The 22,372-nt window shown below is 38.3% G+C and overlaps 1 protein-coding gene across 1 annotated transcript; it reads right to left on the bottom strand.

Moving 5' to 3' along the window:
* Nucleotides 1-11,042: 11,042 nt before the first annotated feature.
* On the bottom strand, nucleotides 11,043-18,994 carry LOC142138787 (embryonic protein UVS.2-like). Its single transcript, XM_075195732.1, has 9 exons — nucleotides 18,967-18,994; nucleotides 15,981-16,115; nucleotides 15,771-15,888; nucleotides 14,956-15,134; nucleotides 14,784-14,865; nucleotides 14,512-14,639; nucleotides 12,914-13,029; nucleotides 11,288-11,513; nucleotides 11,043-11,047 (listed from the first exon to the last, which is right to left on the bottom strand). Exons 2-9 carry the CDS (start codon nucleotides 16,105-16,107, stop codon nucleotides 11,043-11,045), a joined length of 981 nt encoding a protein of 326 aa, XP_075051833.1. The 5' UTR covers nucleotides 16,108-16,115; nucleotides 18,967-18,994.
* Between the last annotated feature and the right edge of the window lie 3,378 nt (nucleotides 18,995-22,372).

Raw genomic sequence — 22,372 nt, 5'->3', positions numbered from 1 at the left:
AGGAATTCGCTGTATCCCTACAATCCTATATTAAGGACACAAGACATTTATTAAGAATTATGAAAAATATTTCATGGAAATCATAATATTCCTTTGTTACAATAGATGTTAATGCACTTTACACAAATATCCCTCATAAAAAAGGTATAGAAGTCATAAAATAAGTCTTATACCAAAGTAATATGGTGAACAACAAAAATTTATAATGGATTCCATCACCTATATTCTTTCCATATTTATATATATATTTATATATATATATTTATATTTCTTTCTCATAATTACTTTATTTTTAATTTAGAATATTATTTACAAATCACTGGGACGGCCATGGGCATGAGGTTCGCGCCTAGCTACGCCAACATATACATGGGTCATTTTGAATCCCGGTATGTGTGGGATAGTGGCTATTTGGGACAGAGACACAAAATGTATCCAAGAATTTATTGTACATCTCAATCAAAATGTTTATAATTTATCATTTACCCGTAATTGGAGTAAGGAATCAGTACATGTTTTGGATCTCACTCTTCTGATAAAAAAATCACAATATTATAACTGAAAACTATCAGAAACCAGTAGATACAAATAATTATATAGAGTTCATTAGTGGACACTATAAACCTTGGTTAGAGAACATTCCAAAAAATCAACTTAGTAGAATAAGGAGAAATTGTTTAGAATTTCAAAGCTTTGATAGACAAGCGAAAGATATGATAAATGCTTTTGAAAATAAAGGGTATCCATTACAAATTCTAAAAACAGCGTATGAACTTACAAAACAACTAGACCGTAACTTATTAATAGAATCGAAAAAGCATAAAAACAATAACAAACTAACTGAGATAGCAACTAATGTGACATTAATCACAAAAAACAATAATAAGTCAAAGGCTATAAAACATATCATTCATAAAACCTATCACAGTCTTAAGCAAGACCCTATTCTCAACACCACTATTGCAGAAAAACCCACAATAATTTTTAAGAAAAATACAAATTTAAGAGACATGTTAGCACCAAGTCATTTTTGTTTTTCTTGCTAAATAATGGATTTCTAAATTTAAAAATCCATTTTAAAAGTCTCTACAGCAACATTCCATATAGCTAGTTCTGTTTGATAATATCGAATAGTGGATCTAAGTCCCTCTCTTTTCTTCTCTTTAGTTATATATTTCATGTAATCTCCCGGACAGCTATATAAATAGTGTACGATTACAGTTTGTTATTGAGACAATATTTATTTTTATTTTTAGTTTTGGACTTTTGATACAAGATATACATGTATACAAGAAGTATATAAATAAGAGAGTCTTTGATAATATATATAGAAAAAGAAAAACCAGACTGCTAATTAGTAACACCCGCTTCTAATTAACACAAGCAGGCTCTATAAATATCTACAGGTATTATTACTGACTATCTTTGAAAAAGTTGGCCACAGAGCTAACGAAATGCGTTAGCTGGAAAAGGAAGACTCTTCTTATTGTCTTTGATTTATGAGATTTACGGAGGAACAATATTTATCATCTATCTCCCAACATAGCGGATATATTGAATTAAGAATACACAGATATTACATCTATATTGGATACTATCAGGGCTACATCGAGCGGAGCTAATACACAGGTGCCCCTGTGAAAGAGCACAACTATCACCGCTGCCCTTACACACCATTCATAGAAGATCCTTTTAGATGTTATATGGGACTATATATTATATCAACATAAGCGAACATATTGGATCAAGAGTACACAGCTTTTATATCTAAAGTGGATATGATCGGGGCTTTATTGAGCGGAAACAACATATAGGTGACCTCACGAAAAAGTACAGCTAACCTCGCTGCCCACATATACCATTCATAGATGATCTAACTAGATGTTATACGGGACCACATATCATAACATCATAAGGTCTGTACAGATTTTTCTTTCTATTGAGAAACGGAGCACAAATCACGAGTGACTCCTGGATTTGCTGTCATCCCCTCAACAGTTGAGATTGTGTATTCTGATACCACCACAAGAGGGGAGGAAATACGTGGAGACTGAGTAAGAGACACATTGTGTCTACCCTTCAATACACGTTAGACACTATGTGTCCATTTTCCATATATATCTGCTATAGACTAATCATTAACTGTTTATTTTTTCTGTCCACTGACATTTTTTTAATTTTGAATTTTTTTTCTTTTTTGTATTTTGATCCATGAGCTCCAACGATAAATTTATTCAGACCATCATATAGAGGTACCACTAGTAGACATATCATTATATATTTTTTAATACTTTTTGTATACCATAACATGACACTGATATAGCTTTCCTTGGCATTTGTGGAATTTTGGTGTACTGGCCAGACACCCCTTTTTCATCATTGTATTTCATGTTATATCATGTTTTTATTGTAATACAGCATTGCTACCATTTCTATTATTTTTATTATGCTTATAAATAAAATATAAGTACACAACATCCGCCATCTATTAGTATTTTTTAGTATAGATATATTGTGGCGCATCCCATACGTTTTTTTTGCATACACACTGATATATTACTTTTTGAGCTTGGCAACCTCATTGGGGATATCGACCGATATATTTTTACACATATTCATATCTGTATCGCTCACAGGTTGAAGCATAGTGTTACATTTTTTGTATACTCGCTCACACTCACTTTATCAGCACATTTCCATTATATTGATATGTAAATAACCTGATAAGATCGGTGCAGTCAGATCACAGCTGTCACTCACCAGATTGCGAGTGCTTCTTCCCGTGTATTTAGGAACCGTGGCCGTCCACCATCCTGAGGGTCTGTGCATGTGCAGCCCTTTCCAACCTTCAGTTCATGTTCCTTTTAGTTAATTGGCTGATCAGGCAACACTCCCTATTTATAGCACCTGAGTTCCATACCTCGTTGCCTGATCTTGGAGTCTAAATCCCTAGTGAATCAATGGTCCCTACCAGTGATTACTTTGAAAACACCGATTACTGTGACTGCTATAGATGGATCACGTTTCATCAATGGTCTCATCACCCAGAGTACGTCTCCAGTAACGCTTCAGATTGGTGTTCTACACCATGAAGAGATTTCGTTTTTAATTCTTCCTGTTACTACAAGTCCGATTGTTTTAGGCCTTCCATGGCTTCAATGTCATTCTCCCCAGATTGACTGGCGCACTCCTCAAGTTACGTCTTGGGGAGCTGAATGTCATCATCGTTGTCTTTCCCAAGTCATTCCTCTTAAAATACAGCAATCTTCCATCTCATCTTCCTCACCGGCACTCCCTCCGCAGTATGCTTCATTTGCCGATGTGTTTGATAAAGCTCAGTCTGAACGTCTTCCTTCTCATCGTTCTTGGGATTGTCCGATCGATCTTCTACCTGGCAAGACTCCTCCTAGGGGACGGGTGTATCCACATTCGTTACCTGAAACTCAAGCTACATCTGAATACATCCAAGAGAATCTCCAGCGAGGTTTTATTCAACCTTCTACCTCTCCCGCTGGAGCCGGGTTTTTCTTCGTAAAAAAGAAGGATGGATCACTACGCCCCTGCATAGATTTTCGTGGACTTAACGCCATTACTATTAAAAATCGGTATCCCATTCCTCTAATTACTGAGTTATTCGATCGCATTAAGGGAGCTTGGATCTTTACCAAGTTGGATCTTCGTGGTGCCTATAATTTAATTAGAATCCGGTCCAGTGACGAATGGAAGACAGTTTTCAACACCAGAGATGGGCATTATGAATATTTAGTAATGCCTTTCGGGTTATGTAATGCCCCCGCTGTCTTCCAGGGCTTCATTAATGAGATATTTTGGGACTTGTTATATGTATGTGTCATTGTCTACCTGGACGACATATTGATCTTTTCACAAGACCTGCCTTCTCATCACCAACATGTGGCAGAGGTCCTTTCCAGACTCCGGAAAAATTCATTATTCTGCAAACTAGAAAAATGTTCATTCGAGTTGCCCCAGATTCCATTTTTGGGTTATATTGTCTCCGGAGTTGGTCTACAAATGGATCCAGAAAAGGTGAATGCTGTGTTACATTGGCCTCAGCCAACTACTCTTCGTGCCATTCAGCGTTTTTTAGGTTTTGCCAATTACTATAGACGCTTCATTCAAGATTTCTCGTCCATTGCATCTCCTATTGTGGCCCTGACTCGTAAAGGAGCCAATACTAAGCAATGGTCATCTGAGGCTCTCCAAGCCTTTCAATTCCTTAAAGAGTCCTTCTCCTCTGCTCCCATTCTTCGACAGCCTGATGTGACACTTCCCTTCTTCCTAGAAGTAGATGCCTCTAATGTTGGCTTAGGAGCCATTCACTCTCAACGATCGGAGCAACAAAAATTCCATCCTTGTGCCTTTTACTCCCGGGGTCTCCTGCCTGCGGAGAGGAATTACACTATCAGGGACAAGGAGTTGCTGGCTATCAAAGTAGCATTAGAGGAGTGGAGATACTTGTTGGAGGGAGCTCGTCACCCTGTGACGATTTTCACGGATCATAAGAACTTGTCATATCTACAGTCTGCTCAATGCTTGAATCCTCGTCAAGCAAGATGGTCTCTTTTCTTTTCTCGTTTTGAATTAATCATAACCTTCAAACCGGCTGTCAAGAACAAAAAAGCTGACGCTCTATCCCGAGCTTTTGTGACGTCCTTTGACGTTGAAGAGGTTTCCAACCACTCTATACTAGACCCAAATGTATTTCGCTGGCTGCTTCTTCCACTAAAGTGCTACCATTTGGGAAGACCCTCGTGCCTTCTACTCTTAGGAGGAAAATCCTTTCGTGGTTCCACTCTTCTCGTTTTTCTGGACATGCTGGTGAACGCAAGACCTTTGAGATTCTCTCTCAAAGTTACTGGTGGCCCTCGATGAGGAGAGACGTCAAAGAGTTTGTAGCTGCTTGTGAATTGTGTTCCCAGTTCAAGACCTCCCGCAGAACCCCAGCGGGTTTGCTTCAACCACTACCCAGTCCATCCAAGGCTTGGACCCATATTAGTATGGACTTTGTTACTGATCTTCCGCCTAGTAAAAATTGTAATACTATTTGGGTAGTGGTAGACAGATTTTCGAAGATGGCTCATTTTGTCCCTTTGTCTGGTTTGCCTTCCTCTTCTACTCTGGCTGAGCATTTCGTCAAGGAAATCTTTCGTATTCATGGATGTCCGTCTGAGATTGTGTCAGATAGAGGAGTACAATTCGTTTCCAGATTCTGGCGGGCCCTTTGTAAGACCTTGGGCATACGATTAGCACTCTCATCTTCCTACCACCCCCAATCAAACGGACAAACTGAAAGGGTCAATCAAGATCTCGAGACCTTTATAAGGATGTTCTCATCAGCCAATCAAGACAACTGGGTAGAATTGCTTCCTTGGGCTGAATTTGCTCATAACAACATGTACCATGAGTCTTCTTCCAAAACTCCATTCTTCGTGGTTTACGGTCACCATCCGTCTTTTCCGGAATTTCCTGCCCTCCCTCCCACCCAAGTTCCTGCTGTAGAGACTGTTTGTCAGACCTTCAAAAATATTTGGTCTCAGGTCAAAACCTGTTTAAAGAAGACATCTGCCAAATATAAGTCTTTTGCAGATAAGAAGAGGCGGGCTATTCCACCACTGTAAATTGGAGACCGTGTCTGGTTATCTACCAAAAATATCCGTTTGAAGGTCCCATCTATGAAATTCGCTCCCCGTTTTATTGGTCCATATAGGATCATTCAAGTGATAAATCCAGTTTGTTTCAGACTTCTACTTCCTAAGAATCTTCGCATTTCCAACGCCTTCCATGTGTCCTTACTCAAACCTCTCATCATCAACCGTTTCTCGGTCCCTCCTTCAGCACCTCAGCCAGTTCAAGTTCATCAGGAGGAAGATTTCGAGATTACTCATATATTGGACGCAAAAATTTTGCGAGGATTTCTTCGTTTCCTCGTTCATTGGAAGGGCTTTGGTCCTGAGGAGCGTTCATGGATCAAAGCTGAAGATCTCAACGCTCCAGCTCTTCTTAAGAAGTTTTATTCCAAAAATCCGGACAAGCCCGATTCCAGGTGTTCTGTGCCCACCTTTAAAAGGGGGGGTACTGTTACTCACCAGACTGTGAGTGCTTCTTCCCGTGTATTTAGGAACCGTGGCCGTCCACCATCCTTAGGGTCTGCGCATGTGCAGCCCTTTCAAACCTTCAGTTCATGTTCCTTTTAGTTAATTGGCTGATCAGGCAACACTCCCTATTTATAGCACCTGAGTTCCATACCTTGTTGCCTGATCTTGGAGTCTCATTCCCCATGAGCCTCTGAAGGTTCCTGTGTTTCCTCGTGTATTCAGCTCTGCTGATTCCTGTGGTTTCCAGACCACTTCAACTCTCCTGTGGTTTCCAGACCACTTCAACTCTCCTGTGTGTCATCGTGACTGTATTAGCTGATTCCTATCCGCTGCCTCCGTGCACTACAGTTATCAACTCACTTCAACTCTCCTGTGTTTCATCGTGACTGTATTAGCTGATTCCTATTCGCTGCCTCCGGGCACTACAGCAATCAGCTCACTTCAACTCTCCTGTGTTTCATCGTGACTGTATTAGCTGATTCCTATCCGCTGCCTCCGTGCACTACAGTTATCAACTCACTTCAACTCTCCTGTGTTTCATCGTGACTGTATTAGCTGATTCCTATCCGTGGCCTCCGTGCACTACAGTTATCAACTCCCTTCAACTCTCCTGTGTTTCATCGAGACTGCACCAGGTGATTCCTATCCGCTGCCTCCGTGTACCTGCAGTGTTCTGCTTGCCGCTACCCTTCAGTTCTATTCGTGTCTGCAGCCAGCTGATCCGCTCTACGTGCTTCTACAGTGTTCCTGCCTGTGTCAACTCGCCTGTCTGCATCGGATCAACGCCTCGCTGCTTTCATCTCGTCTAGACCATCGCTACACTTCAGTGTTCTCCAGGTGTCCAGTCCTATATACTACTGCTTCCTGAGTATTTGTTCCCATCTCCGCTGGTCTACCTACCTGTGCGCTGCACCTACTTGATTACCGCTTCTGCCCTCCTGGGACTTCGCATCCTGCCGGCCTCCTGCCGTTCAGGTATCTCTGCACTCCTGTCTGACAGCCTGCTCCTGAACCACGGTATGCATACTTCTCATTGACTGTGCTGGTGTATTGCATATCTTGCTGGACTGAGTTGTTCTCCCCTGGAGTTTACTATCCGCTGAGACTATTGTCATCATTTGACTGTGTTACCTTTTCCCTGGAGAGTTCCTGTGACTTTGTATTATTGTGCAGTGCTGTTCAGTCATTACTATATTGTGCATATCATCGTGGGATCAAGTTCAGTGTGCCCGTGTATACTCTGTATTGCAGTTCTCTCCCCATGCTCCTCCTCACTTATATATTCAGTGGTACAACTTGCTAGTGGCAGACCACTGATCCCTGTTTCCCGAGTCACCTGTTTCTAGTATCCTTTCACATAGCAGTGGTACAACTTGCTAACGCAGACCACTGACTTCCCGGATACCTCCACCTGGATTCCATTCCTTCACATAGACACCGGTACAACTTGCTAAACGCAGACCGCTGACTCTCATCACCTCCTCGTTGCTGCTGGACAATCCTCCTCACTATAGCAGTGGTACAACTTGCTACCGCAGACCACTGACTACCCTCACGTTCCATTGTCCATTCAGTTCCTCGTGTACTACTACCTGTATATCACCAGTGCTGCTAGTCATAGACTTTCCACGAGCATTCTCTACCATCTGCTGTCTCCTGTTCCGTGATCACCCCGCTACCAGAGTACCATATTACCATCTATACTACTCTGGTAAGTCCATCACCTGGTGATCCCTGGGTAAAGACTCCTAGTGCCCGTGACAACAGCTATATATTGATTGCCTCTTTCACCTTGTTCAACCCTCTACAACCTACTTTATGCATTGCAGCATGCGCCCTACCCACATGTTATCACTTCTATAATAGCAGCTGAGAGCAGGAGGATGGGCTATATAAAGAAAATATTGATCTAAAACAAGTGAGATCTGATATTTTCTAGGAAATTATGTTTTGCTCGTTTTCCGATATGAATTTACCGTGAGAAATCAAGTCACAACTCGAAATCTCCACTTGATAAATATTGATAAATATACCGGTTTGAAACATTTTGTCTACAAACTCCATAGCAAAAAGGTGTGATCTGCTTGATTTATAGTAACCCCCTTAGTAACCCCCATAGTAACCCTGCTTGCTTAACCCCCATCTCCTCCCTTTGCTCGTCCTCCCTTCTCTCCTCTTGCCTCAACTGGCTCCTCTTGTGCCTGGTCTGTTTATCCTCCCTTAGGATGTAAGCTCGTATGAGCAAGGCCCCCTCCCCTCCTGTCTCCATACCTGTTCTTCCGCTCCGTCTTTACTGCATATGACTAGCCTGAGTTTCTGAAGTATTGGTACTTTTTGTTCATTGTTCTGTATGGTTTCATCCTGTATAGTCTAATGTTAGTACTGTGTGCGGCGCTGCGGATACCTTGTGGCGCCTAACAAATAAATGATAATAATAATAATAATAATAATAGTTTTCTCTTTGACAAATTAACAGTTCTCCATTAAATACATAAACTGGAATGAGAATCTAAACTTGGCCTGAAGTGATTTTTTGGAAACTAATACAACAGCCGAGCTTCTATTTCAAACACTATCAAGGAGACAGCATACACAATATATTATCAATGGTATCTTAAGATATATGTCTCTACTGGTCCAACTAGTTGGAGGCATCATGACCAAAGGTAAGGTTTTTTTTACCACATATGATGACCTTGTCCCAAAATGTCCTACTATTGGGTTGAAGAACATAAGGTTCTCAACTCTCTTTTGGAAATGTCCATCAATATCCCTGGACATTTCTCCTGTCCTACCCTCCACAAAATCTAGACAAACATTCTTTTAATTTGATGAACCACATGTTAGTAGCAGCAAAATTAATTCTAGCAACTTATTGGAAAAAAAGATCCTTCTCTTTTTACAACACTTAAAAATCGTGTCTGACGTGTCGCATGTATGAAAAAATCACATCTTACCTACATGACAAACCTGATGTTTTCTTTTGAGTCTGGTTCCTATGGCTTTACATTGAGGAACAAATTCCATAATCACCTCCCTTAAAACACTTATCTATTACCTGGATCCAATGACTATTAACACTATTTTGGATACTACCGAACCCTCAATAGCATTCTTAGTAATCTTTATTAATTCCATTTGCCATTACACTTATCCTCCTGTGGACTCCCCCTTCCCTCCTCTTTGTCTCCTACACTTCCTACATCCTAGGTAAACATTATTACATTACATTATGATTAATCTTCTTTTAAAACCTGTAAATGATCAAATGATTTTTAATATATTTATTGTAATAATAAAATAACAAAATATGTTAGTTTATTTACCTTAAAATTAAAGTGTACTATTAATGTTATAATTCATGTTTGTTAAAGATAAAAAAAAAGTTTTTTTAAAACAGAGCTAAATGAATTTACACCATATTCTGTGATGTAATAAAGCTGCCAGGACAGCTACTTACAGGTTACCTTACAAATATTACCCATACCAGAGAAAGAGTTCTATAAAATAATCCATACTGGGTCATATACTGGATATGAGATATGTATCACTTACAAACAGTGCATTAAGGTGCAACATCTGCATTGAACAAGAGCAGCCATTAAGGGACTTTCTGTCATTGACTAAATTACACAGCACAGATATTTGCAGGTTGGTTGCTGTTGTTTTACTGCACATTTTCTTCCTCAAGGCATTTTAAGAAAATGAGCTCTACTAGTTGTGATGAAGGGTAAGTGCTCATACGTGATACCAATATAATCTAGACAGTGCTTCCAGTTATGTTCTCTCTGTTACTATCAGCGGGTGCAACTAGACAAAGTGCCAATTCTATATATAATATCATCCCTCTGTATCATGTTTAGGGTGCACAGTTGTTATTAAACTACATGGACTATTTCTCACAGCAACTATGCTGACCTGACACATATTATTATTTCATCTACATCCATCTAATATGGATTAACATGTAATAACTATTAATATCAGCATTACATGCACTTAACTTATGCATTTCCTGTAGCTGCACTTTGCCTGAGGTTCCAGTGCAGCTTCTTCTAATTGACCCAGTTTCCCAACGTAAAATGTTTAAAGAAAATATATTAAAAGGCACAATTTATTACTAGCTACAACAAATATTAAATTTACTTCATGTGAACAAATAATCCATGATGTACTTATAATCTGTTCATTTTGTAATTGTCAATCAATTTGTTATAATATGCTGACCATAATTATAGACAATGTAAGGGATTTTTTTAATCCATTGATTTACTAGTTTCCACCCATTGTTCTCTGCATAAACAGATTGGAGGATTGTTCTGTTACAGAGATTCTATATAGCACAAGTTCTATAGGTAAATACTGTACTACCAGCCCCCTGTGTGAGTACAAGTAAGATATTATAACATATGCATGATGTGAATACTTGTATAAGTAATTGTGACCAGTGATGTCAGAGAGTGACAAACATAATAATATTTTTTAGCGGATGCCTCATCTTTGACCAGAAGAGTTATAAAATACTACTTATGTATTATGGGAAATAAGGCAACCTCTTCCAGACTCAAATTTGTATGATCATTACAGTCACTGAATATAACACATAGTGTTTGAAATAATTATCTCACACAACTATACGAGAAAACCATTTTATTATGTATACAATCGATTGTCCTTATGATTACTAAAAAAGATGTTTTGAAATCCATAGTAAGAGAGATACAAATATAATTTGCTATAAAGGTATAAACAATATTTTATATAGATATTATGATGTTCTTCTTTATGGTTTTTATTAGAAATCTTCTGGGAGAAATAGATTTGCTTCGCTATGTATAGACAGGAAATTGTACTGTGAGCTTTGCCTCAGTTGTGCTGTCAGTTTTTTGCTCAATTAGTGATTCTGTTTATTGCAATATTCCTCAATTATACTGTAAAGAAAGAGAAAGAAATAGGAGTTAGAAAACTAAATGATCACACATATGTACATTCTTCTACCTGCATATTATGTAATAATCATATATAGAAGACACATAACTATATACAACAGTTACCACGTATATGAGGTTAAAGAATGGCTTTGTTCTCATTAATATACAGTATAATGTCCATATGATAAAACTGTGCAAGGACAAGGGACATATAAGCATTTTAAAATCTGAATACAATACCTGAGCTATATGTAGCTTTGAAGCCGACCCCAGTAACACTGCTGTCACTGACAAACTCAATCAGCATCTGATTAGTGGAAGCAACTATGCGAGCGATCGGTCCTGTCCCACATGTTTTGTCCAGCAACACAGGAGATGTCCTACTGGGACCATCATAAATCTTGATGTAGTCAGATGCACAATCAGGTGAGTATTCGACATCAAAGCCATTAAAATCCAGGGTGATCTAAATATTAAACATTAATAATGTTAGTTTAAGAAATAAGACCCCGTGTAACCTAATTTACACTTTTATGCCAAGCTGGACTTTACTGCATAGAGGATGTGATCAATATGTGATTAAAGCTTCTCAATTCTCTTTTTGAAATGTCCACAAATATTCCTGGACCTTTCACCTGTCCTACGCTCCACAAAATCTAGACAAATATTCTTTTAGGGGGATAAAAAAAAGAGGGGATAAGTCATTGGGGATAATCACTTATCCCCTAGAGTATTGTAGAACTATAACTAGAAGCATTGCATTTTGAATTGAGCAGCAGGTGTTTTAAAATACTTCAGCCCCCGAGTGCCCCTATAGGAATACACTTTATTTTGTTTGATAAATGATTATTCTTATTCAGGGGAGCACCACCTATAGGTCATATTATAAATCTGCCTTTTCCTTACTTATTGAGTGAAGGATGATAATTTCCAAGAAACATATCTGGTTCGGACCCAAACTCTATAGGTTCTTTTCATTTTGAAATGCACGATGATCACTGTGGGGCTCATGCAGAGTTGTCTCTTTTATTTGTGTAAAATACACATTTTCTTACTGAGCATATGTATAAAAGCCATACTGATACGTCTGTATGCAGCTTACAATGCATCTTACACTTACAACTAATGAAAAGGTGGAGGGAACATGTGAGCAAACATAGGCCGAGTACAGTAAGTAAGGAATAGTCACATAACTGAGACTGAAGTAGACATGGACATAGCTGCAGATACACCAGTAGGAAGGTATCTGATGTGGGTGCTAGGAGGGCTGGTTCAGTGAGGTGCAATGATATTTGTGTTTCTACTTAAATACTTTTATAAGGTAATTGAACATTTCACATTTATTAGCAACTGTAAAGCTACTAATCTCAGTTGTGTATGACACATTATTAGATTGTGAACATATAGTGTAATGTGGCTTTTGTATTTACTACTAAGTCTGTGACATCCCTATACTTTCTATAGGCTATCGTGGGGCTAAATACACAAACTTCTTATTTCTGATGTACACTTGGTGCCAATGCTAGTGATGTACAGCTGGACGCACCTTACGATCCGTCTGAATGAATATAACGTGTGTGTGTCCTTACCTGCAAATAGTCAGCACAGAAAGGCATCTAACGCTACTTATATCACTGTGTGTGTAGTGTCATAATACACATATATTATACTTATTAGCTGGTGATTGGATCTTTTGAAGCTCCATCATGATAGATCAAAATCCATTTCAATGCAGTGAGATCTGATCTGAATATATCCAGGTGTATTGGATTTCATGTCCCCGGAAGTGGCAGAACTGATTTTAGAAATTATATCTAATTCCTTTGCCTTCTGTTTGTCACCTGTTCCAAGCATTCTATACTGTACCTGTTCAGTGGTTGTTCTGATCAACCAAACACAGCTGGCATCATTGGGATAGGCTGAGGGATAGTTGGCTGATTTCAATATTCCATCGTTGTTCTTAAGTAAATGAGCACAAACATCTATGAAGGGAGACAGTGATTTTAATCAATTACTGTAGACTTGGTGAAGTATGTCCAGTTATTAGTTAATTTTGATTTACTATATATGTGACAGATAACTTCACCTACACACTCTATGAGCCTCATGTAGAATTAGGAAGGAATCTCTCTTCAGGGTAGAATCTTACACCTGGACAAACCAAGGCGCTATGTAAGGAGTGTAAATACAAGTTGTTTTCAATGCATGGAAAATACACTCTTCCTGTTAGGATATTGGGATTGCCACTTTAGCTCAGGTAGGCATGTGTTAGTATACACCTGTCTCAATAAATTAAGGTATGCTTCTCTTTCGACCTGATTGGACCTTTGGAGTTTAAAAGACCCTCCTATTCTTTGCAGCTTTGTCAGTGAGTTTTATTCTTAACTCCTGTACAGTCTCCCCTCTGGGGTTCTTCAGTTTACTGTTTTCACCTTCAAATATGGCTGTTTATTCCCTGACTAACGGCATACAAAGACTTCTGACTCTGGACCTTGGCACCAGCATTACTACTCCAACTCAGCATTTTGGCTTTCTGCTTTCTGTGATATCTACCTGTGTGTAGAGCATTTTCAACATTGAACAGTCTATTAAACATTGGTCAGCTGGCTAGGAAGGAAATCTTTCTATATCACTACCTACTGATTATGGCACTGAGAGGCTCTGGGCTGGTCTCACTTGTGCTAGAAGTTTTGCAGTTACATAAGGATGTTTGGTCATTCTCCATTACCAAGATTGTATCTTGCAAACAATGAGTCTGCTTCTACAAGCCTGTGACTTAATTATTATGTGTGAAGCAGTCTAGACTGCCAATGTCTCTGGAGATCATTTGTTCACTATAGCTGTCAGATACAGCCACTACTAGACTACTGTGTTCTTAGTTTACAAATCATTTGCAAGCTGTGCATTCACTGAATATGATCATTGGTAACTGTATATGTTTACATTATATTCAAATAATCTCATAGTCAATTGAACTTCTTTCCTGCCTCTACATATTCTTGAATTACCTTTGGCACACAGCACAAATATATTAGCAACTATAACATTACACTGCAGTTTAGAGATGAGATAGGAGCTTACCCTTCCCCCCATGCAGCCAACATGGTATGCCAAGGTGCAAGTTGGATTTACTCCTAAATCTAATTGAGGCCTCATATCATCATTTTCATCTATTTATTTATATAGCGCCACTAATTCCACAACTCTGCACAGAGAACTCAGTCACTTCAGTCCCTGCCCCATTGGAGCTTACAATCTAAATCCCCTAGCGTACACACACATACACCCACAGACTGAGAGAGACTAAGGGCAATTAATTAGCAGCCAAATAACCTACCGGTATGTTTTTGGAGTGTGGGAGGAAACCTGAGCACCCAGAGTATATCCACGCCAACAAGAGGAGAACATACAAACTGCACACAGAAAAGGCCATTGTTGAGAATCATATATCTGTCAATACTTACTGCACTGATAAAGCTGGTTAATTTTGGAAACGTCCAAGCTACTAAATCCATTCTTTTGTCCCATAGGCACGTTGGGGTCTGGCTTGGATACAATGCTAGGTTGGTGTGAAGTGTTAGAAAATGTATACCTGTCACACAGACAAAAGACATCAGTACATTTCAGAATAATACATCATAAAAAGGAATATTCCAACATCAATGTGTTCTAGTTTTTTTCCAGCACCATCATCTATAATATAATAAAAATGTGCATAGCAAAGGTATTAACTTACCTTCCATAATGCATCACTGAGCCATAGTCATACTCCAGACCCAGGTTATTAGTGTCTGTTAACTTGAAATCAGGCCACCACACTGCAACAGAAAATGTCCAGTTACAACACCACATGCATCAATGAAAACAACTCAAAATTAATATTTATGTAATTGCTTTGTGCACAGTACTTGGTGAGATGTACTGGTACATGATGTCGACATAGTTGTCGCGGTCACTCCTCATATGTTCATGGTAAAATCCCAGGGCATGATTTAGTTCATGTTGTATAACCCCTCTAATCACACAACCACCAGTCTGTACTCCAACCTTCTGACCTCCACCTGTTCGTCCGACCAATGACTCACAGCTGGAAACAGTAAGGAAGCAATGAGAGTTTGTTCAACGGTTACAGCATACATTTGATTTTTATTTATTTGTTTTTTGTTTGATTTGCACTCGAGAATATAGATTAGCAAATCTCCCATGGTATTTGTTTCCCTGCAAATCAATGTCCAGATTGATTCAAGATCCCTGAAGTTTGCAAACCCCACAATAAATAGTGAAGGGCAGCTATGGATGACATCTGCTGATTGTGTCAAGATTTTTAAAGTAACTGGTTAATATGTTGGGTCACCAATGACTGCTTTATTATTGGTGGCTGATAATGCTTCTGTCTTACTGTAATCACACACACTTTCTCCACCAGCTGATACAATTGTTATTCCACTCCCTTATGTATCAAGTCTTCCCCACACCTAGATTGTAAGCCCATTAGGGCAGGGCCTTCTTTACCTTCTGTTTTATGTCATTTGTATGTATCATGATTCTGTCAATGTACAGCACTGTGTAATATGTCAGTGCTAATAATAATAATAATAATAATAATAATAATAATAATAATAATAATTCCAAACAATGTTGTACTATTTTTCTCATCTCTCCTCCTAATAAACCTTTAATAATAATAATTCCTTTATGACATAGACAGAATGGAAGAACCTACCCCTCTGAAGAGACAATGTTGAGGAAAGCCGCCTCTGTTGTCCGAGGTATAAACCTCACACAAGTCAATGTCTCATAATCCTGCATAGCATTTGTAAACACCTTCACTTGATTGTCATCTGTGGAGAAAGAATGACGCACATTTATTAATAGATTAGAGCAATAGATGGCCATGAATACATTAGTAAACCATATGGAAGAGGAAACTCACTGTAATCAGGGGATAAGGTGTATGGAACAGGGACAGTCCCATCTTCAGATTTAGGCCACAGGCATTTTAAACACTTGGTAGCGCTGCGCCCAGTTTTTATAACAATGTCTCCTTCCTGTCTTGTCATGTTATAACCTGCATTAATCAGAAAAATAGTAATGAAGCATTTAAATGTTAATTTACTATGAGCAAAATTCATGTCATGTCATCATCATCATCATCAATATTTCTTTATATAGTACAAACAAATTCTGTAGCCCACAATTGGGGACAAACACAATAATATACAATAGTGGATAATACAGATAAAGGGGTAGAAAGGCCCTGCCTACATGCTTACAATCTAAGGGACAATGGGAGTTTGATACATTAGGTTAGGTCTACATATTGCATTTCGGTCCAGCCAGATTGCAAAGGTAAAAGTTATTAGTATGCAATATGGTCCAGTCCCATAGCAATGTTGGTCAGGGGTCAGAGTGTTATTGTCTTGTGGGAATTGTGCAAAGGGTGGTAAAAGTAAGAAGCTGAATGCTGGTGCAGTTTTGTTAATGACCTTGTTGTTTAGTAGAAGAATTTTATATTGAAATTGGTAAAAAACAGGCAACCAATGTAGAGACTGACAGAGTGGCTCAGCAGAGGAAGAATGATTTGCCAGGAAAATCAATTTAGCCTCTGTGTGCAAAATAGATTGTAGAGGCTTGAGTCTGTTTTGGTGAAGACCAGTAATGAGGGATTTGCAATAGTCAATGCGGGAGATGATGAGTGCATGAATTAGATTTTTGCAGTGTCTTGTGTAAGATATGTGTGTATACTAGCAAAGTTTGTTTAAAAGTCTGCAACATGATTTAAATATAGAGTCATGTGGGGAAAAAGGATGGTTCTGAGTCAAAGATCACACCAAGGCAGCAAGATTGTGGGGTGGGGTTTATGATCATGTTGTTAACCAAAATAGAAATGTCAGGTGGGAAACTACTCTTGTTGGGTGGGAATATTATTAACTCTGTTTTATTTGTATTTGGAGGTGAAATGAGCACAAGAGACATGGTGAAGGTATAGAATCAAGAGGACAGAAGGTAGAGCAGGAAGATAAGTAAAGAGTAGATCTTCATTTGTGAAATCAAATAAAAAGAGGATGTCAGAGGATGCTGGGAAGGAATTGAGCTGATTGCTTGTCGAGGGAGATGATACCATTCCAAGTCTGATCTTATCAATCTTGTACTTGAAGTAAGAAGTGGCGCTATATAAATAACTGATGATGATGATGATGATACTAGGCACAGATTGTAGTTGGAGGGATTGGGCTGGGAGGGTTCAGAAGAAAATATGTTTAAAAGGTGTTTGGGGGTTAGAAGCATGAGCAGAAATGAACGATTTTAAGTATGTTAGTTTTGATTTGCCCAGAGCATGTGGATAAGTGTAATAGTTAGAAGTATATGTGAGGAATTCACTAAAGGTAGGAGATTTACAACAGGGACGTTCTGCTTACGGGAACATCTTTGAAGACTTAGTGTTACTTTAGTGTGCCACGGCTGACTTCCAACACCACGTGGAGGAGACTCTCTAGAGACACATGATCTAGGACTGCTGCTAGGGATTGGTGAGAATGAGATACTGCTGTATCAGGGGAGAAGAATATAGAGATTGGGGAGAAAAGGTGTTGGAGAGAGGTGGAAAACTGTTGAAAATTAATATTGTTAAGATTTCTGCGGGTATGAGGAGGTTTGGTAGAGTTTGACAGCAGAGAGGATAAAGTAGTGGGGGTGAACATACAGCTGATAAGTTTATGATCTGAGAGAGGAAATGGAGGGTTAAGGAAATCAGAAAATGAACATAGGCTAGAGAAAACAAGATCAAGGCAGTGGCCATCGCAATAAGTACAGGATTCAACCAACTGGGGGAGGCCAAGGGAGGAGCTTAAACACAGTAATTTGGAAGCGGTATTGGAAAGTGGATTAACAATGGGTAAGATAAAATCACCCAGTATGATGCTGAGCATGTAGGAATATAAAAAGTAAGGGAGCCATGCAGAGAAATCTTCAAGAAATTGGTGCGGCCCAGGGGGATCGTTCGTCACAGCCACACACATAAAGAATTATTAATATTATTATTGTAGATTTTTAAAGTGCCGCAGTGCTGTACAATAATAAAATCAGGACATACATAAAACAGTGACATACAAGCTAGACAAAATAAACGCAGAAATGAAAACAACAGCATGAAGGACCCTGCCCATTACAGAGCTTACATTCTAAGTGGAATCGGGCACAGCTAAAATAGGAGGAGCCAATGTGGTTGAGAATGGAGATTGGGACAGTTACAAGGGTGCATTAGTGTGAATAGTGTTATCGGGGATGAGGTCACCTCTAAAAGAAAGATTGGTTTTCAAAGAGCATCTAAAGATTTGAAGGCTGTGGGAAAGTCTGATTGAGCGTGGTAGTGAATGAACATACTTATTCTTAAAAAGAAAGTTGCAGAGATGAAAAACACAAATTAATGAGATGTCAGATTAATAACTTAATCCTAACTTGTAACAATATCAAAGTAATATTATACCCATCTTTGTTTCCATTAAAAATATGTTTCTTAGATCAATAACACAACTTCACTTACTTTATAAGAGTTATTGTAATTAAACTACAAATGCATGTACAATGTAAGAGTCATTTCAACACACCGACTGAAAATAATATTGTTTTACATAAATACTATTGTTCTACATTTAGGGATGAATTAAATTATCCGCAAGGTGCTGACGGACATCATACCAATGTCCGTCTGTACACATTGCCAGAAAATGCAGTAACACGTTTCCAGTCCTTTTCTCCCCACATCTCTATGAAATGATAAGGAGAATGAGCAGAGATTTGAGAAAAAACATTGAGGCAATATATTTCCATAGACTCGTTATAGCTAATTCAATTCCCCCTTAGACTTCTTAGCCTAACTCCTTTGTATTGCATTGTAGCATTTAGTAGTAGGTTGATACCTTTGTTGACTTCAATAATCCTGCTGAAAATATCTTCAGGTTCACTGGCATCTGTATCTGCTGTAAATACAAATGTACATATAATGTGGTATCAATGTATACTACATCTATATGGATAGTCTCCTGAGCAGGGACAAAACATCGCCTGGCTCCATTGCCCATACAGCATTCTGCCCTCTCCCCACCCCCAATCTGTGGCTCTGAAAAGAGCAGATTGAGGACCTCTTCTTAGTATCCTCACAAGTGGCCTCTGCTTTTTCCTTTGAGACCTACAATGTGATAACCATGTATAATACATTTATATGAATAGTCTCCTGAGTGCAGTTGTTGCAGTTTACTAAACAAATTCCTAAAAATGTAATCTACCTTTTATGTTGATGTTTTATTTGCTATACATGACTTCCGTAAGACCAGATAAATATGTTATATGACCAAACTCTCATATGTTACAGTGTGTCCAGATATAAATGTCTAGTATATGGTTTAAAAAATGTATTAGGAAAATGTTCCTACTTCTCTTTTGTATCTTTCAATTCAGAAGTAAGTGTGAGTGAGGTTGATGAGACTGCTAAACAGACAGCATTGTCCCCAAGACAAACACATTCATACATATCACATAAAAAATTACAATATAATAATCAACTTTTATGCCCCTCTACATATTTAAAAAATACTTTTTTTGAATAAATCATAAAATAAGACTATATAGAACAATATCGTAAAACCTTCTCCTAACTGAACCACAGAAGGTTCACTCATCTCAAATTATAAATTTAAAAATATGAAAAATCCAAATAGACATTGACAATGTCAGTATAATCACATACAGAGTAAAGGGGAATAATAAAACATTCTTTAGCAAACAGTTTTTATTGTGCTGTAGTAAATTTCCAAAATGTGAATGTTTTACTTACCCAAAAGTATGTAAAATATCCCAGTGTTGGTCATTAATGCACAATATTTAATGGTAAACATATTTACATACTCGGCAGTGTGTAGCTAAACTAGGGCAGTATGGGCTATATCTATTCTTAACGGTTATACCTGGATGAGATGTTGCTATCTCCTGTACCATGTTCATTGTTTGTGTGTCGGGTTTTGACAAAGAGAAACATATAGGTGGGGAAAAAATTGATATCAGTAGAAAAATTAGGTGGTTTAAAACATGAAGAGAAAGAGACAAAGAAAGAGAGACAGAGAGAGAGAGAAAGAGAGAGACAGAGAGAGAGAGAGAGAAAAAGACAGAGACAGAGAGACAGAGAAAGAGAAGGATGGGTTTTCAATGAACTATTGTGCTGTGAGTTGTAAAATAAGCTTTAATTATAAGTGACCATGATAAGAGCATACCTAGTAATATAATAATGCTGAATATTACTTCACTGGGGTCTGGTGATCACCCTGTTTCAGTGAGTACCCTGACATCTGTAACAGGTCATTGATTCTCTTGATGTTTCACACTGGCAGAAGTGTTGTTGATGCCCCGTTCCCGTTAACTGCTTGTTGAAACATTTTTGGTTGGATCAGCATTGCTCTCCTGCTACAGTCATCATGGTACCTACTGAATCAGAGGGAACTCCGGAACCAAGGTAAGAAATGTTCAGTATTATTGTATTACTTATTGAACTTGAATCTAGTACTTCTAGGTATAACCACTGGAAAGCATTTGTGACTTCTGGGTGCTGTTATCAGGATCTCATTGAACATAGCGCAGACAGTGCAGATGTGAATCTCTAGTCCTCAGGGGCTGAGTAACAGCTGAATCCCGATACCTCTCCACATACATGCTTCTCTTCCTCCACGTACTAAGTGGGTGTTACCTGTATTTAATTGTTTAATAAATGTGATAATGGCCACCAATACATTTTTATTTCTCTTTAAGATTTACTTAATTGTTGACCATATTGAGAAATCGGGTATTGCTACAGCTGCATGTTGGTCTAAATGTTAGATGGTAGTCAGCATGGATCTATAGGATACCACAATTCTTGAAGATATAAGTGAAACACAAAATGTATATACATGATCACTAGTACAAAAGATGCATTAGCAGATGTTGCAATATCCATAAAACATCTGGACTAGCAATGATACTAAACCATATTTAGGCAAATAGAAACAGAGAGCATTTAGGAGAAAAAAACTTAATGTAAGTGAATAAATAAAAGATAATAAAAGCAAATGGACCAGAGATTAAGGAGATCATTGAACATGCAGCAGAGGAGAGAGTGAGGAGTAAATAACATTATAGAAGCAAATAGATGGAATAGTAAAAATAAACAGAACAAAGAAGATGTAGAAAGGGAAAAGACAGGGAAAAATTAAGAAATTCAAATGAGAGTTAAAAAATGCAGCTTACCAAAGCCATTAGTTTCATTCTGGGAAAGCTGAAAGATAAATAAGTTTTGGTTTATACTCACATTTTTATTAATCTTACTCACTGGTCTCACTTGAAGTTTTTATACTTTTAAGGACGTCACATGAAGTGGCAGAATTCTTGAGAAAGAACAGGTGAAGCTCTCACCCCCTGTCCCTAGACTCTTTACCATAAATCACCTAAATACAGTATATTCCTGTGCTCATCAATTTGCGATTGAAAGTGCATTGAGACAAATGTCACTCTGCAGTAACTGAGGTCCATGGTGAGGGAAGAGAGTGAAAGAGAAGCAGATTACCTGCTCTTCCTCTATCTTCTCTAATCCCACTGCCACACAGTCCACTCCTTACATAGTGAATGCAAGAGGAAGTGACCAGTAATATATGTCAGCCTGTACATTATAATGCATAACATTACTGGTGAAGGGTAGAAAGCATTATATTTATACAATTATTAGATATTCTGAACTAAAAAAAAGAAACTAAATATAATTTTCAAATATAAAAACTGTACAGTAGAACCCCATACAGTACCATACAGTACCATACAGTACCATACAGTACCATGCAGTCACCCCAAACCTTCCTCAGCATCAGGTAACATTGTGCGATTCATACTCCTCAGTATCTCACCTGTAATGATCGGTCCAAAGGTAGACTAGTCACTGAGTCCATAACACCAAGCAGAAGAAAAAAAGAGAACATTCCATCCATCTTGTTGATATATTGCTCTCTTTGTTCTTCTATATAATATTCTATGTAAAGTATTATGTAGAATCTCTCTAGCTGTATGGTAACCTCAGTCCCAGGATCACCTTTTGTACAGGTACTGGAGAAAATCTAACCAACCACAAGGCAGATTAGCTGATCTCAGGAATGACCAGAAGAGATGCCTGGGGTCAGTGCATGGCTGTTACAGGTGTGTAATCATATGTATGTGTGACCACATGGTGATTATCATGATGAGATTCTGTACATCGTTTATCGTCACGTGAAGGTTTATAAATTCTGCAATTAATAGTCTTGATAAAAT

The sequence above is a fragment of the Mixophyes fleayi genome, chromosome 2, assembly GCF_038048845.1.
Source record: "Mixophyes fleayi isolate aMixFle1 chromosome 2, aMixFle1.hap1, whole genome shotgun sequence".
In the NCBI taxonomy this organism is placed as follows: domain Eukaryota; kingdom Metazoa; phylum Chordata; class Amphibia; order Anura; family Limnodynastidae; genus Mixophyes; species Mixophyes fleayi.
Note: the sequence above shows the minus strand (reverse complement) of the source record. Positions and strands in the feature narration are given on the sequence as shown.